The sequence below is a fragment of the Bufo bufo genome, chromosome 2, assembly GCF_905171765.1.
Source record: "Bufo bufo chromosome 2, aBufBuf1.1, whole genome shotgun sequence".
NCBI classification, from domain to species: domain Eukaryota; kingdom Metazoa; phylum Chordata; class Amphibia; order Anura; family Bufonidae; genus Bufo; species Bufo bufo.
Window position 1 is genome coordinate 213,862,304 of NC_053390.1, and position 14,375 is coordinate 213,876,678.

The 14,375-nt window shown below is 43.8% G+C and overlaps 1 protein-coding gene across 1 annotated transcript in view; it reads left to right on the top strand.

Annotated features, from left to right (window-relative positions):
- The window catches only part of CFAP251 (cilia and flagella associated protein 251), a 79,804-nt gene that overhangs the window by 14,900 nt on the left and 50,529 nt on the right, over positions 1–14,375 (top strand). The window contains exons 4-11 of the mRNA XM_040420225.1: positions 4,871–4,980; positions 5,647–5,755; positions 5,841–5,921; positions 7,579–7,656; positions 7,874–7,918; positions 9,840–10,057; positions 12,015–12,209; positions 13,787–14,037. Coding sequence (XP_040276159.1) covers positions 4,871–4,980; positions 5,647–5,755; positions 5,841–5,921; positions 7,579–7,656; positions 7,874–7,918; positions 9,840–10,057; positions 12,015–12,209; positions 13,787–14,037 — 1,087 coding nt within the window. The remainder of the gene's footprint in view (positions 1–4,870; positions 4,981–5,646; positions 5,756–5,840; positions 5,922–7,578; positions 7,657–7,873; positions 7,919–9,839; positions 10,058–12,014; positions 12,210–13,786; positions 14,038–14,375) is intronic.

The following is a 14,375-nucleotide window of genomic DNA, read 5'->3' on the forward strand; positions in this document are numbered from 1 at the left end:
ACCGCAACGTCCCACCCGGCTTGGGTATCAATACTATAGGACTGGCCCACTCACTTTTTGACTCCCCAATGACGTCTAGCTGCAACATTAGCTGCACCTCCTCCGAGATGGCTTTTCACCGAGCTTTGGGTACCCGGTATGGTTTTAACTGGACTTTTGCCTGAGGCTCAGTGACCGTGTCATGCTGGATTATGGAAGTGCGTCCAGGGAGGTCCGAGAACACATTTGTGTTCCGACTTATGAACTCCCTGGCCTCCTGAGTCTGTTTAGAGGAGAGGCTGTCAGCAGTTTTTACTGTGGCAGCCGCCTCTCTTGCATCAGACAGAGGGGCCGGTACCTCCTCCTAGAAAACCCGGATGCGGGCTGTCTTCTGTACAGGTTTCCCTATCTTTCCATGGTTTGAGTAAATTCACATGGTAAACCTGATCCAGCTTTCGCTGCCCTGGCTGGTGTACTTTGTAGTTTACATCTCAATTTTCTCGAGTACACTCGTAGGGCCCCTGCCACCTAGCCAGGAACTTACTGTCCATGTTCGCACCAGAACCAAAACCCGATCACCCGGGTTAAAGATCCGGACCCGAGCCTGCCGACTGGGCTCGCTGAGTTGCCTCCATATGCTCTCTAACAAGAGGCAACACTGTCTCTATCCAATCTTGCATCTGAGTAACGTACTCAATGACAATTTTATGTTGAGTGGGTTGTTGTTTCCACTCCTCTTTGGCCACTTCCAAGAGACCGCGAGGGTGTCTGCCATAAAGCAGTTCGAAGGGAGAGAACACAGTAGAGGCCTGGGGTACCTCTCACACTGCAAACATGACATAGGGCAGAAGGAGGTCCCAGTCCTTCCCATATTTAGACACTACCTCTTTCAACATATTTTTTTATGTTTGGTTAAACCGTTCTACCAGACCGTCCATTTGCGGATGGTAAACGGACATCCATAGTTGTTTTATGTGCAGCAACTTACAGAGTTCCCTCATCACCTTGGACATAAAAGGGGTCCCTTGGTCGATCAGAACCTCTTTAGGTAGTCCTATTCGGGAAAACATGTCCATTAACTCCTTAGCTATGAGTTTGGCCGAGGTATGTGGCAGTGGCACCGCCTCCGGGTACCGAGTGGCGTAGTCTAGGGTGACTAAGATGTGTTGATGCCCTCTGGCGGACTTCGGTACTGGGCCTATAAGATCCATAGCTATTCGGTCAAACGGTACCTCGATCATCGGGAGAGGTACTAGGGGACTACGGAATTGTGGCTGGGGGCTAGTTATCTGACAGATCGGGCAAGATTTACAAAACTCTTCCATCTCTCTAAATATGCTGGGCCAGTAAAACCTCTGTAGAATCCGATCCTGAGTTTTCTGCAGCCCCAGGTGACCCCCGAGAATGTGTTGGTGGGCTAGATCTAACACAAGCTTGCAATAAGCTTTGGGGACCACCAACCCCGTAGTTGGTTTACCCGATACAAGATATCCTGATGAACCACAAGACGGGGAAACACTGACTCTGCCCCAGGTTGTTGTGGTTCACATCTACTAATAACACATTTTCCCAGGCGCGGGATAGGGTTGGGTCCCGACATTAGGCTATACCAAAATGATCTCCTGAGACATTTAGGTCTGCCAATTCAGGACCCGGCGGCAAGTCCTCAACGTCTTCCACCAACACTCTTAGCGGGGGTGTCTCCCCTTCTTCCACTGAAGTGGAGGTCACCCCTAATGCTGGCCCTTCAGTCTCAGGTTCCCAGGGTTCTGGTCTCCCCTGAGCCGGGCCACTCTGCTAGGGTTACACCTGTCTAATAGGTATCAGTCACTCATAGCAGGCCACAGTGCCGGGAAGTCTCTCCCTATTATAAGTTCGTAGTGTAGATTGGTGGTGACGGCCACCTCGTGAGTCCACCTGCCGGCAACCGTGGATAGAGACACCATAGCGGTGGGGTAGTCTTTTAAGTCTCCATGAATACACATTACCCCGACTTTCCGGCCAGTATACTCAGCGGGCCGTACCAGTATAGCCCCTACCAGGGACACCAGACTCCCTGAGTCCCGCAACGCCACCGCCAGAGTTTTTCCTACTTCCACCTGGCACAAGTGGTTGTTGTCTATAGTCTCTGGGGTTCCGGAGGCACACAGCTTCCTGGCATATACTGTAATGAGTGTCGGTAGCCATAGTTAGTGTCCATGGACTCACCCCGATGGGGACAGTCAGCCCTTACGACCGCCAGCAGACTATCGGAGCCGGTTCCATAGGGGGTACATTCCAGGCGGATTTTGTTGGCACATGTCGCCGGGCCTGGGGTGGAGATTTCTGGGGTTTGACTGCCCCCCTCCCAAAAGAACCCCCCTGTAGATTCCTGGTAGCCTCATAGCATTCCACCAGGTCCACCATCTCAAGGGCATTACCAGGAGTCACCTGGCCGATCCAGTGCTGGAGAGGGTATGGCAAAGCCCTCCAGAAGACATCAGCCAACAGACGGTCCAGCATAGCAGTGGAAATCAGCACGTCAGGCTGCCTCCATTTTTGCAACAGGTGTAATAGATCATAATACTAAGGGTTCAGCCGGGTTAAACTCCGACTGATGCACCCGCTGGCCCCGGACCAACACATTCACCCCTAGTCTTGCCAGAATCTCAGCCTTTACTGTCGGGTAATCGGCCGATTGATCGTCCGGTAAGTTGAAATACACCTGCTGGGGTCCGGATGCCAGGAACAGAGCGACAACCTCAGACCATTGAGCTCGGGGTAGCTTCTCCCTCACGGCCACCTTTTTGAACAACGCTAGATAGGTTTCGACGGGGGTCATCTTGGGGATTGCCGCACGGACCGCTTTCCGGGCTTCGTGGACGCTCTGGGATGCTCCTACCGCCTGTAAAGCCATCACATGTTGTAACAGCAGCTGGTTTGTTTTTTGCTGCTGCTTATTAGCCTCCCGCTGCTGCAGGTTGGCCTCCACCAGGGCTTTCACGACGGCTTCCATTTTGTCGAGGGACACGGGTCTTAACCTCGCTGGTTTGATGTAAGACATACAACCGTGCCCGGAAAAAACTAAAATATTTCGGCCTTCATGCCAGCCTCACTGCGCTGCACGCATCTTCCACCAATTGTGGGGATTCGCTCTGGTGGGCAAGGTAAGCGGAGGCAAAAAACTGTTTGTAAAGCAAAACTTCAGTGTTTATTCACACATAAGGCAAAAACAAAACGACACTTTGCAGTCTTGGTGTTAATTCACACAATGGAAAGTCCACAGAACAAAAAAATCACCTTGTTGGCCGTTCTATCTCCAGCGGTCCACAGCAGGCTTTAGGGGACCTGTTTCCCCAGCGTGCGGCTCTCAGCCCTCCAGCACGGCACAAAGCCTCTGATCCCAAAAACAGAGACTCAGCTGCTGAGCCCAGCTGCCTATTAAAGGACAGCCAGGTGCTGCCAAAACCCGGACCGGCACTTAAACCCTGGTCCGGTATTTGACCTCACCTGCCTGGAAACCAGCCCAGCCGCACATGTTGGGAGGAAAATACCTGCCTTCCCAGACAAAACCCCTCGCTGTGTCACAGTATTAAAATGTATCCCACAGTGGATAGATCAGAAGTGAGCTAAATCGTGAAAGCGAACATCCCCTAAATAGGGTGGTGTTACATAAGTATGTACGCCCCAGGAATAGATAAAGCTGGTTGTGACTGCCATCTATCACTGGATCATGTATTTCTTGGTAGCAGTTCTGATTTATCTCTGCTACCGTGTTTGATTAAATTGAACCAGTCACCATGAAAATGTGAATTAATTTGCAGGCAGCATGTTATAGAGCAGGAGAAGCTGAGCAGAATGATATACAGTTTTATAAGATTCAGTATAAGGCTACTTTCACTTTATCGTTTTCAATTCTGCTATTGAGATCAGTTTTGTCCCCATTCATTGTGAAATGCACCAAAATGCATTCCTTTCCGTTTGGTTGCATCATCATCGCGGACAGAAAAACTCTGCGAGCAGCGTTTTTCTGTCCGCGATGTGGTGCGGAGCAAGACCGATCCGTTCTGACACACAATGTAAGTCAATGGGGACGGATCCGTTTTCTCTGACACAATAGAAAACGGATCCGTCCCCCATTGACTTTCAGTGGTGTTCATGACGAATCCGTCATGGCTATAGAAGACATAATACAACCGGATCTGTTCATGACAGATGCATGCGGTTGTATTATTGTAACGGAAGCGTTTTTGCAGATCCATGACGGATCCGCAAAAAAACGCTAATGTGAAAGTAGCCTAACTTGTATTACATTCATTTATATTCCTGCTCATTCTGGGCTTTGAAGTCAAGGAGACGTCCTATCGGTGATTGACAGCTGTGTATACACAGTCATAGAGGGAAGGCATCTCCTTTACTTAATAGCCCAGAATTAGCATGGATATAAATGAATTAATTTCGAGTTATACTGAACCTTTTTTACCATAAAACTATGTATCACAATGTTCAGATCATTCTGATCTAAAACATACTGCCTTCAGCTCAGAAACCATGTTCTTTAACAGGTTGCGTTTAAATAGAAATGAACAACCTTTTCAGACTACTTAAATTTTTCCCCCATGAATCTTCATATTTCTTTGCTCATCAGAAGGCCAGCAGAAATTCTCTACAACCTTGTTTTTGATAAAAAAAATGTGCACACAAAGCTGCACTATACAAACACAGCCATATGTCGTACCTGTTTTGGTTCTGGGAAGGATTTTCAGATTTAGAATGACAAGATCAAACCATGTTTTTGGCTCTAAATATTCTACTGAATTATCGAATAAAGTCGAGCAGATATTATAGTATTTAAACTGTGGTATATAATAGGTGTATTGCTATAATTCTCCACATCCATGTTCACATATAGGGTCACTGTAGCTGCATTTCATGTTTGTGTGTCAGTGAGGACAGAAGATGGATTGCTACAGGTGACCAAGGTCCAGAAAGTCTCATCATTCTATGGGATTCATTTTCAGGGTAAGTTAAGCTGTTATGTTCCAAGCAGTGTCTGATTAAATAGACCATAGGCCCTGAGTGGTTCCCGAAACTTGCCACCAACCACCCTTACTACAACCACCCCGCTATGCTGTGTCTATAGACATTTAGTGCTAATATTGAAAACCTTATTGTTACCCCAGATCACTTAAATATAGATCCCGAACAGACACTCTACAGACTCCAGGCCCCCAAAACTATTACAATACCCAGCACAGACCCCCCCCCCCTTCCCAAACAAATATAGAACCCATAACTGACCAGACCCCATAAATAAATACAGATAACCAAACCAGACTTCCTAAACATAGACTCTGGACAGACACCCTAAATAAATTCAGACTCCTATCCCTAAATACAGACCTGGATAAACCACCTAAATAAATTCAGACCCATGTTCCCTAAATACAGACCCCAGGGCCTAAATACAGTCCACCTAAATTAATATACACCCCAGACCAGATCTCATACATTTACTGTATTCACACTCCTCTGCCTCTTTGCTACTCTCCTGTATGGCTTGAGGACCTGCCAAGGTTATGTGATCATGTGCGGGTCCTTTTGCAGGTCTGTCAGATCATTGCTCAAAGCAGCTTGCATACCTAGTTTATTGCAAAACTAATAAGAGTTCATTTTATTCCTTTGCAGAATTCCTGTTCACACCATATTTCAAAGTTATCCTCAAGGTGGAGTAATTGCCATAGCTATGTCACATAATGCTAAGTACTTGGCAACTATCGGAGGGGGTACAGTTCAGGTAGCTAATCATACTTTTTTTGGTGGTATCATTACATACTACATTATTTATACATTTGATGGCTCACTCAAATTTTACCCTCCAGAAAGTCTGTATTTGGGACTGGACAACTGGTTCTGAAACACCCTATTGTACAACTGAGCTGAATGCACAGTTTGGCCTTCAGGTAAGACATACATTTCATACTGTATTTATTACTGGGGCTGCCACATTGGAGACCTGCTGTCCCCCAGCAGGATGTGCTTGATTTGTAACAACTGAAACTATTGGGGTTAAGCAATACACACAGTACACTTACTTTGTACTCTTGGTGTGGAAACTTTCCGGCACATGCATTGAACAAATCCCATTGAATCAATGCTTTTCTAGAAGGCACTTACCACACACAGGCTCACTGGTTCCTTGCGGAGCTTTTATTTCTTCAGCTGTCTCTGCTGCACTTCCCTTTGTGATTTGATGGAGCAGAGAATATAGAGACTGTTCCTAACCCCCTAAAACAGGAAGCAATCCAATCTGCAGTTCTCCATATTGAAAAAAAAGTTCCTGGACATCCTACAGGCAGGAGAACTGATTTAAACTATAGAACTGGCACACCCCTAAGGGCGCCCCTGATGATGCTCAACGGCCGTGAAACGGGTCAAACAGTCCATACATTAAATGTGATCACAAAGTGAAAAATCGATGGCATTCCCGTATGTAGTCATGTAAGAGACGTATTTTCTTTATTGAACAATATTAAAATAACAAGTGAGGTACTTTCTAGTGGACCTGGAATGGGCTTGTAGTTTTTCACATGGCTACAAGGGCCTGTAAAAGTGTGAACACACTCAAAACGGGCATCGCCTTTTTCACTGAGATGTACTCACCTCACTTTTTAATATAATACGTTTTTTTACATGACTACAAGGGTGAGTGCCCCAGATTTTTCACTTTGTGATTACATGTGACATATTTCTGCAGGGAGTGTTGGAGTGCAGCACCCTCCCCTAGAGGCCAGGGATTGACAGTTTCAATTGTTACAGTATTACCTTTATCTATAGTACATAGTGTTGCTATCCTGTGTATTCTAAGCCACCAACAATGGAGGTGTCAGTAACTTGCCCACTCTCTAATAATGACGATGAGATGACTCTGCTCATCTTGTTACTGTCTAAACAGCAGAGCTGACAAGTGAGCTACAAAAAACAGGAAGCAACAAGTTATTGTGACTGTGGCCAATGTAAAAACTGAAATATCATTTAATGTCATTTAAGATACATTGCCTTTAAGAATGTCAGCACAGTTATTGTTACTGTGGTATATATCCACCCGTAATTGCTGAGGAAGCTCTGTATTTCCCCACAGCTGTACTTACTCGAAAAAGACAAAGAGAGATCGGAAACCAGTGACAAGGGTGACAAAGCAGTGGTTGGGGCAATAGAGGGATCAGATCCCATTAATTAAAGGGGTTTTTCAGGCTCCTGATATTAGAAGGGTGGAAGTACAGGAAGTAGAGCTCCAGTGTAGTGGCTGTGCAGTTCAGCTCCCATTGAAGTGAATGGTTGCTAAGCTGCAATAACCTGGCATGGCCACTACACTTTGAATGGAGCTGTACTTTCTGTTCCGTTCAAAGTGTTAGTTCCTTCACCAGAAGCATCAGACCCTCACCGATCGGATATTAATGACCTATCCTCAGGATAGGTCATCAATATCAGGAGCCTGGAAAACCCCTTTAACTTCAGTAAACATACATCGCTTTGTGGGGTATTACTGTTATCGACATTTTGTACAAGTGCATTTGCTTGAATGGGTGAAAATAAAATGTTAATTTTCTCTCTCTTCAGAAATACATTATATTTAATCCTGAAGATGAGACACAGCTGATCACCAACAGTGAGACACAAGTCATATTTTATTCCTGGGTAAGTAAGGTTTCACGTGTTTAGACTATTGCGCGATAACATTTGGTCAGCCATAAGATTGCTGTTTTCAAAAGATCTAAAAAATTCGGGCAGAAATCTTATCGCTTGCTACATGCAGCTGTACCTTTTTTCTTCTGTACTAGTTGTGATTAATCGCTTTTGATTTATTTTAAAGGATAAAGGAACACATTGATGGTACTTTTTTTTTTTCCCACAGGAAAATCGGAGTCTGGAATATGTTGCACCTCCACTGAACGACAAGGTCTGTTAACCTTCTGGAAATATTATATGGCCATTTGAAATGTCTGGAATCATGTGGACCCAAATTCCAGTCATGTACAAGTTATCTATGATACTGTAGGATTCAATGGATGTTTTCTACCTTATAATGCCCTCAGCAAAAAAATTATGACTTGTCCCCTTTAAAATTGTCAATCCCTATCAAACAAGAGGAATAAGGGCACGTGTATGAAAACGGAAAATTATACTGAAAATTGTACATGCTCTTGTGTCATATTCATGTAATGCTTCACTGTTAGGTTCTGCAGGTTTCCATTACTTCCATCATTCACCTGACAATTTGGTGAATGTGGTGAATGCGGCACGTGGCGGGTTCTTTTTTAGCTATGCTTTTCCTGCTTCCCTCTTTTCTAACCCATGAAGGCTCGTGCTGAATAGCACCTTACAAACGAGCAAAACGCTTGTTTATTGGGTGAAATGGTCTGAGGTGCGGACACCTCTGTCATTGTTCCTGGGCAGTCTAAACAGCACTCGGCTGCCCAATGACAATGATTTAGTATGGGGCAAGCGATAGCAGCAGCCATTGCTTGTCCTCATGCTGTGGAGGTGATTGCTGCATGTAAATGCAGTGCTTCACCTCCACTTAACGCTTCCTTCCCGACAATCGGCTGCTCCTTGCAGCATCTAAATGCAGGTTAAGCTTCAGTTTGCAATCTTTATTCCTTCATTCATTGTCAGACCCCTTGCTTCCCTTGCAGAGTGCCTTGTGTGTGTTTTCCTCACTATGTACAACCTGTTTCAGCTGCCCTCTTTGGATGCTTTCCCCCATCTCCAACCTCTGGTCTGCTATGTACAACACTCCCCCCTCCCCCTCCCTTCTGCTATCTCTAATACTAAGAGAAGGAAGGAAAAGCAGAGAGACTATCAGAAAGGGCAGAGCAGTGCTCTGATGAATTTATGTAATAATCAGCAGCTCCACAAGCTAGGTGAAGGCACTCTGCAGAAGCAACATTTTTAATGAAGGCTATTTAAAAGGTTACATATCTTTACATTTGACTGAGCAATAAAAAAAATTGTGCAAAGACATTAAAGAAGTTGGCCTAAATGGGGCATTAATGGCATATTGCTAGGATATGCTAACAATGTCAGATAGTTGCAAGCCCCACCTTTGGGACCCATGCTTATCTCCAGAATGGGGGCCCCTGAAGTGAAGGACTGCACACCGCACATGCGCAGTGTGCTCTCCATTCATCACTATAGGAGTTCACCACTACAGAAGTCCCCTAGTGGTGAATGGAGAGCGCACTGCGCAAACACAGCCACCACTTTGTGGGACTGCTGGAAATAGCCAAGCCGACACTCTGAACTCTCATAGCGGTGAATTTGGGGGGGGGGGGGGGGGGGGGCTGCACATGCTCTGCATTCACTTGGAAGACCACATTCTATAGAGAGGTGTAGGTCCCACCTCTTGGTCCTATCTGACACTGATGACATATCCTAGCAATATGCCAACAGTGTCCCAGATGGTAACACCCCTTTTTTGTATTATTATTAATATTCTGATGGATATGCAGAAAATGTCACTACAACATTATCGTAGTTCCTCCAGTTTAGTGGAAATGGCCATATAATGGTCTTGCTTTCCATTAAGATTTCTGTAGGAAAGTCCTCCGATTAGCAGTTCCATTGCTGTTGTCACATCCTCTAATTTGTCAAGCTGACATTTAGAGAGAACTTCAAAAGCTTTAGGAGCATTTTTTCCTGTATTTCCGTTTTGTCATCTATTCTGTGTTGTAACTTATTCTACACTGCGTCCGCCCGGTAGCCCTGAGGTCACTGCATTGCCACCGTTCATTTATCCCGAGGTTAACTCTTCTACCGTGTTCTCTCACAAGGTCAACTTTATTTTAATACTAACATCCAAATTTTTATTTTTTTTGCAGACGTTTAACAAAGCCGTGGGAGCTTTCAGCCAATCGGTTTTTGATTTCGGCAATATAAGATCCTTGACAGCTACATCTGCAGGGAAACTGGTTGTCTGGGAGACCACCAATCCCCCATTGATCAGAACAAAGTCGCCCATAAAGCCACATAATAAGAAAGCTTTAAAGCTGATGCATCTGCAGCAAGATGCCATTACTGTGCTCACTACCCATGACAGGTAATGAATTTACAAACACTGTAGTAACTGCCTGCATTCAGTAACCATAACCCTGCTGCATTAACCTCTTAACGACTGGACACATTTTCCTTCTTGCTTTTTCGTTTTTCCTTCCCAGCTTCCAAGACCCATAACTTTTTTTTTTTACTTTACTGTTCTTGTAGCCTTATGAGAGCCTATTTTTGTGCAGGACAAGGTGAATTATATTTTAATGGTGCCATTTAATTTACTATCATTCTGTTTTGAAAAATGGGAATAAAATTCTTTGTGGGGTTAAATAGGAAAAAAAAAATCTGCTTTAGTTTTTCAAGTTTGGTTTTTACGGCGTTCACTGTGTGCTTAAAAGGACAGGACGACTTTATTCTGCAGGTCACTACAATTACAGTGATAACAGGGTTGCCAACATGAATTTTTCTTTTTTCTAGACATTTATCCCAAATCGCATCCAGCCAACATTTTGTGCGGACGAATTAGATGATAAAGATTATAATTAAAGGGGTTGTCCGGGTTCAGAGCTGAACCCGGACATACCTCCATTTTCACCCAGGCAGCCCCCCTGACTTGAGCATCAGAGCAGTTCATGGTGACGAACGGGGCTCTCCATGGGGCTGCCAGGAAGGCCAGTGACGTCACCGGCACTGATGGGTGGGCTTTAGCGCTGCCCTAGCCAGTAAAACTGCTAGGGCAGCGCTAAAGCACGCCTATCAGAGCCGGTGACGTCACCGAACACACTGCCGGGTGCAGGGCAAGGGAGCTCATCAGAGCATGAAATGCTCCGATGCTAACATCAGGGGTGCTGCCTGGGTGAGAATATGGGTATGTCCGGGTTCAGCTCTAAACCCGGACAAACCCTTTGACACAGGTCTACATGTTTACTGTTAGCTATAAAAAGATGATAATTACTACCAAAATAATCTAGTCAAGTACCACCAGCCTCAAAAAATCATGGAGACATCCATTTTTTTTCACAGACACAGGAAAAAAATCGCCTGTTTTTATGAACTGTCAGTTGGCAACCCTGAGTGATACCACATTTCTATGGTTTTTATTTTGTTTTACTACTTTTAAAGAAAAATTAAAAAAACATTTGCTTTGCATCACCATATTCTGACATGCATAACTTTTCTATGTTTTTGTCAGCAGGGCTGTGTGAGGGCTTGTTTTTTGCAGGGGTACAACTTTTTGATCACTTTCTATTCAGTTTTTTGGGGGGTGGGACAACAATGGCAGTTCATGCTTTTTTTCTATTGACCTTGCAGGATACATATTTTTATATTTTAATAGTTTAGAGTTTCTGGATGAGGCAATACCATTTATGTTTATTTTAAAATTTATTTTTATCTGTAAAATCAGAAAAAGGTACGATATATTTTATTTTTTGTGTTTTTTATATTTAATTTTTTTTTTTTTACTGTCATTTAATTTCCATTAGGGACTTAAGGGTATATTTAGATGAAGTTTTTTCTGTGCTGGAAAACACCTGATATGGAATCCACTTTAGAATTCTTTGTAGTTTTTTTAGGATGCAGATTTTCTTTCCGACTCTGTTTTTTTATGCGGTTTTTATGTTATCTTTATTTCTGCTAATTTCAAAAGGAACTCTGAATGCGGATTCCACTTGGAATCAGCTTCAGGAATGGACATGCCCCTTCTTTTTTCCACAGAGCAGTTTCCAAGACTGAAAGCAATAAAAAAGCACCAAATGAATTGACTATCAAACATTTGCAACTTGAAACAATGGTGCAGTCCTGCTTTGGCCAACCATTAGTGGTGACCATAGTATGGTACCCACGCCACACGTGTAATACACCCTAAACATTATGGCTGGTCGTTGTATGTACCAGGGTATTTAAATAGCCTTTGCATATCAGCAAATAGAGGTATTCTAGTAATCAGAAGCTGTTTTTGTGCGGTACCCAAAGTTGTAATTTCTGTGTTGCTCCACATCTTTCTCCAGGTATTATGTGACCGGTGATACGCGAGGACATGTGAAATTCTACGATCAGCAACTTCAGCTTGTAAATTGGTACAGCCATCTTAATCTGACACCTATCCATTCCATGTCCTTCTCAAAACGCCCCCCTATGGCAGCAAGTGAGAAGACAAGATATCCCGAGGACTGTTCTATCAAGGGGGACCAGTTTGCTATCAGGTGAATTTTTGGATATAAATTCCAGTATACCTATAGCCTAAGCATTTGTATTACTTTTTCATAATGTATCCTTTTTTATTTTTATTTTTTTTAATAAAATATGCACATATGGTATATGTGTAATTTTTTTTTTTACTTCTAGAGGATGAGAATCTGTTTTATGTGATGACATAGGTTCATGGCTCAACTGTAACTGTAATGTGCTGTATCATCACTTTATCTGGACAAGCTTTCATCTTCTGTAAGCCCTTATGCAGAACTGTGTGCAAAGAGCCACAGAGCCCCTACTACTCCATACAATGGGACCATATCTTATCTATGTGCCTCCATAGAATACCTTCATTATACAGCCTCCAGCGAAACATGCCACACTTTTTTTTGTTAAATTTCACATTAATCCAACAGAAAGAAACTCTGTAAGCCTCTTTACAAAATAAGAGACATAAGGAGGTACAGTATGGCCCATAGACTGCTACTTATACCTATACAGAGCCATAAAATGGCCGTTACATGAGCCCTGAGTAAAACAGTACCTTGGTGATATAAGAGAAATTGAAATGTTGAATAGGGTTTAATTTCCTAAAATTTGATAAAACAAGGTTACACAGTGACATCTATTAAAAATAGTCTATCAGCAGTTTTGGCCCCACAAAACTGCTGACAGCACTGTAAGATGGCAGGATGAACAGCGTAAACATACCTGAAGTCATTTAATTCCCTGGCAGCTGGATGTAAGTGCACAAGAGTTGGTCCCTTTATGTGCAGTGTCCTGGGCTCTTACTTCTGCTCTGAGGGACAGCTCTAACAGTCTTCTGATTGGACGCTAGAGGTGTCACTGATAGAAGAGGGGACGGCCTATGGAGCATTTGGTGCAGTGAGACCAGGGCGCTGCACATGCCAGGGGGGTAAAACGTGGATTTCTCAGTTACTAAACATGTATCACCACCATCACCCAATGTGAGTTTACAATTTTTTCACCTATATAGTGCCTTTAGCAGTTTTGAGAGGTAAAACTGCTGACAGATTTCATTTATATGTAACCAGTATGGAAGTATCACTTCAGCTTCTGCACTTACTAAAAGGGTTGCACAGATGTAAAGCACAGCTCTGTGCATTGTATAGCGGCTCTGCTTGGTATTGCAGCTCAGCCACCTTCACTTGAATGGGATTGAGCTGCACGTAGGCCACGTGAACGATGAATGTGATGTCACTGGCCTAGGAAGAGGCTGTATTGTTCACTGGAGCACCACAGCCTCTTCAAACAGCTGATCGGCGGTGATGCTGGGAGTTGAACCTCCACCAGTCAGATAATGATGACCTATCCTGGGGATACTCGTCAATATTCTACTCCTTGAAAACCTCTTTAGGTTGGGGCGATGCTGAAATATTTATGTGACTTGTGAATGATGCTGTGGAGCCCTTCCGTATCCTTATACTACCAATGATTCGCTAAATTATTATCTAGAACATTATCACAGCATAGAACAATGCCACATGAATCTAGTATAGGTTATTATAGGTCCTTATGAAAATAAGTGAACAGTATCATGAGTTCATCTCTACGTTTTTTGTCTCAGCAATTTCATTGTATCCACATCAGATGGTATGGTTCTTCATGTGTTTACTGATGGTACAATGCTGAAGAAGGTGTTGCAGGAGCCCACTGAAGCTGTTCACGCACTTACCTCTCACCCAAGCAAGAACCAGATTGCTGTTGGGAGTTACAATGGAATCTTGAAGGTGTGGGACTACAAAGATCGAAAAAGCTTCATCAGCAGGATCTTTGGAAAGGACAAATGCCTACACTGCCTTGCCTATGACCCTAAAGGTGAATGTTATGTAATCTCAAGTACAGAATGACCCATCATTAGTTATCTACATATGATGAAAATGCACACCTTTGCAAAGTGCTCCATTATTTATTTTCAGATATTATCATTAGTCTGCTTTCTGTAAAGTCCTCCATACGCAATAGGGTAATGGAAGCAAAACACCCCGAGAATGGTAGTTTTCAACCAAAAATCTAATGGTTGAGGACGGTGATACAGTTGAGTTCAGGAGGGCACCTGCGGCCGTTGCCATGTGCATAATTACCTGATACTCTTGCATTAATTAGCACTTGGCTGGCGCTCGTGAGGAGGGCTGGACCCCCTTGGCTTTGGCCCA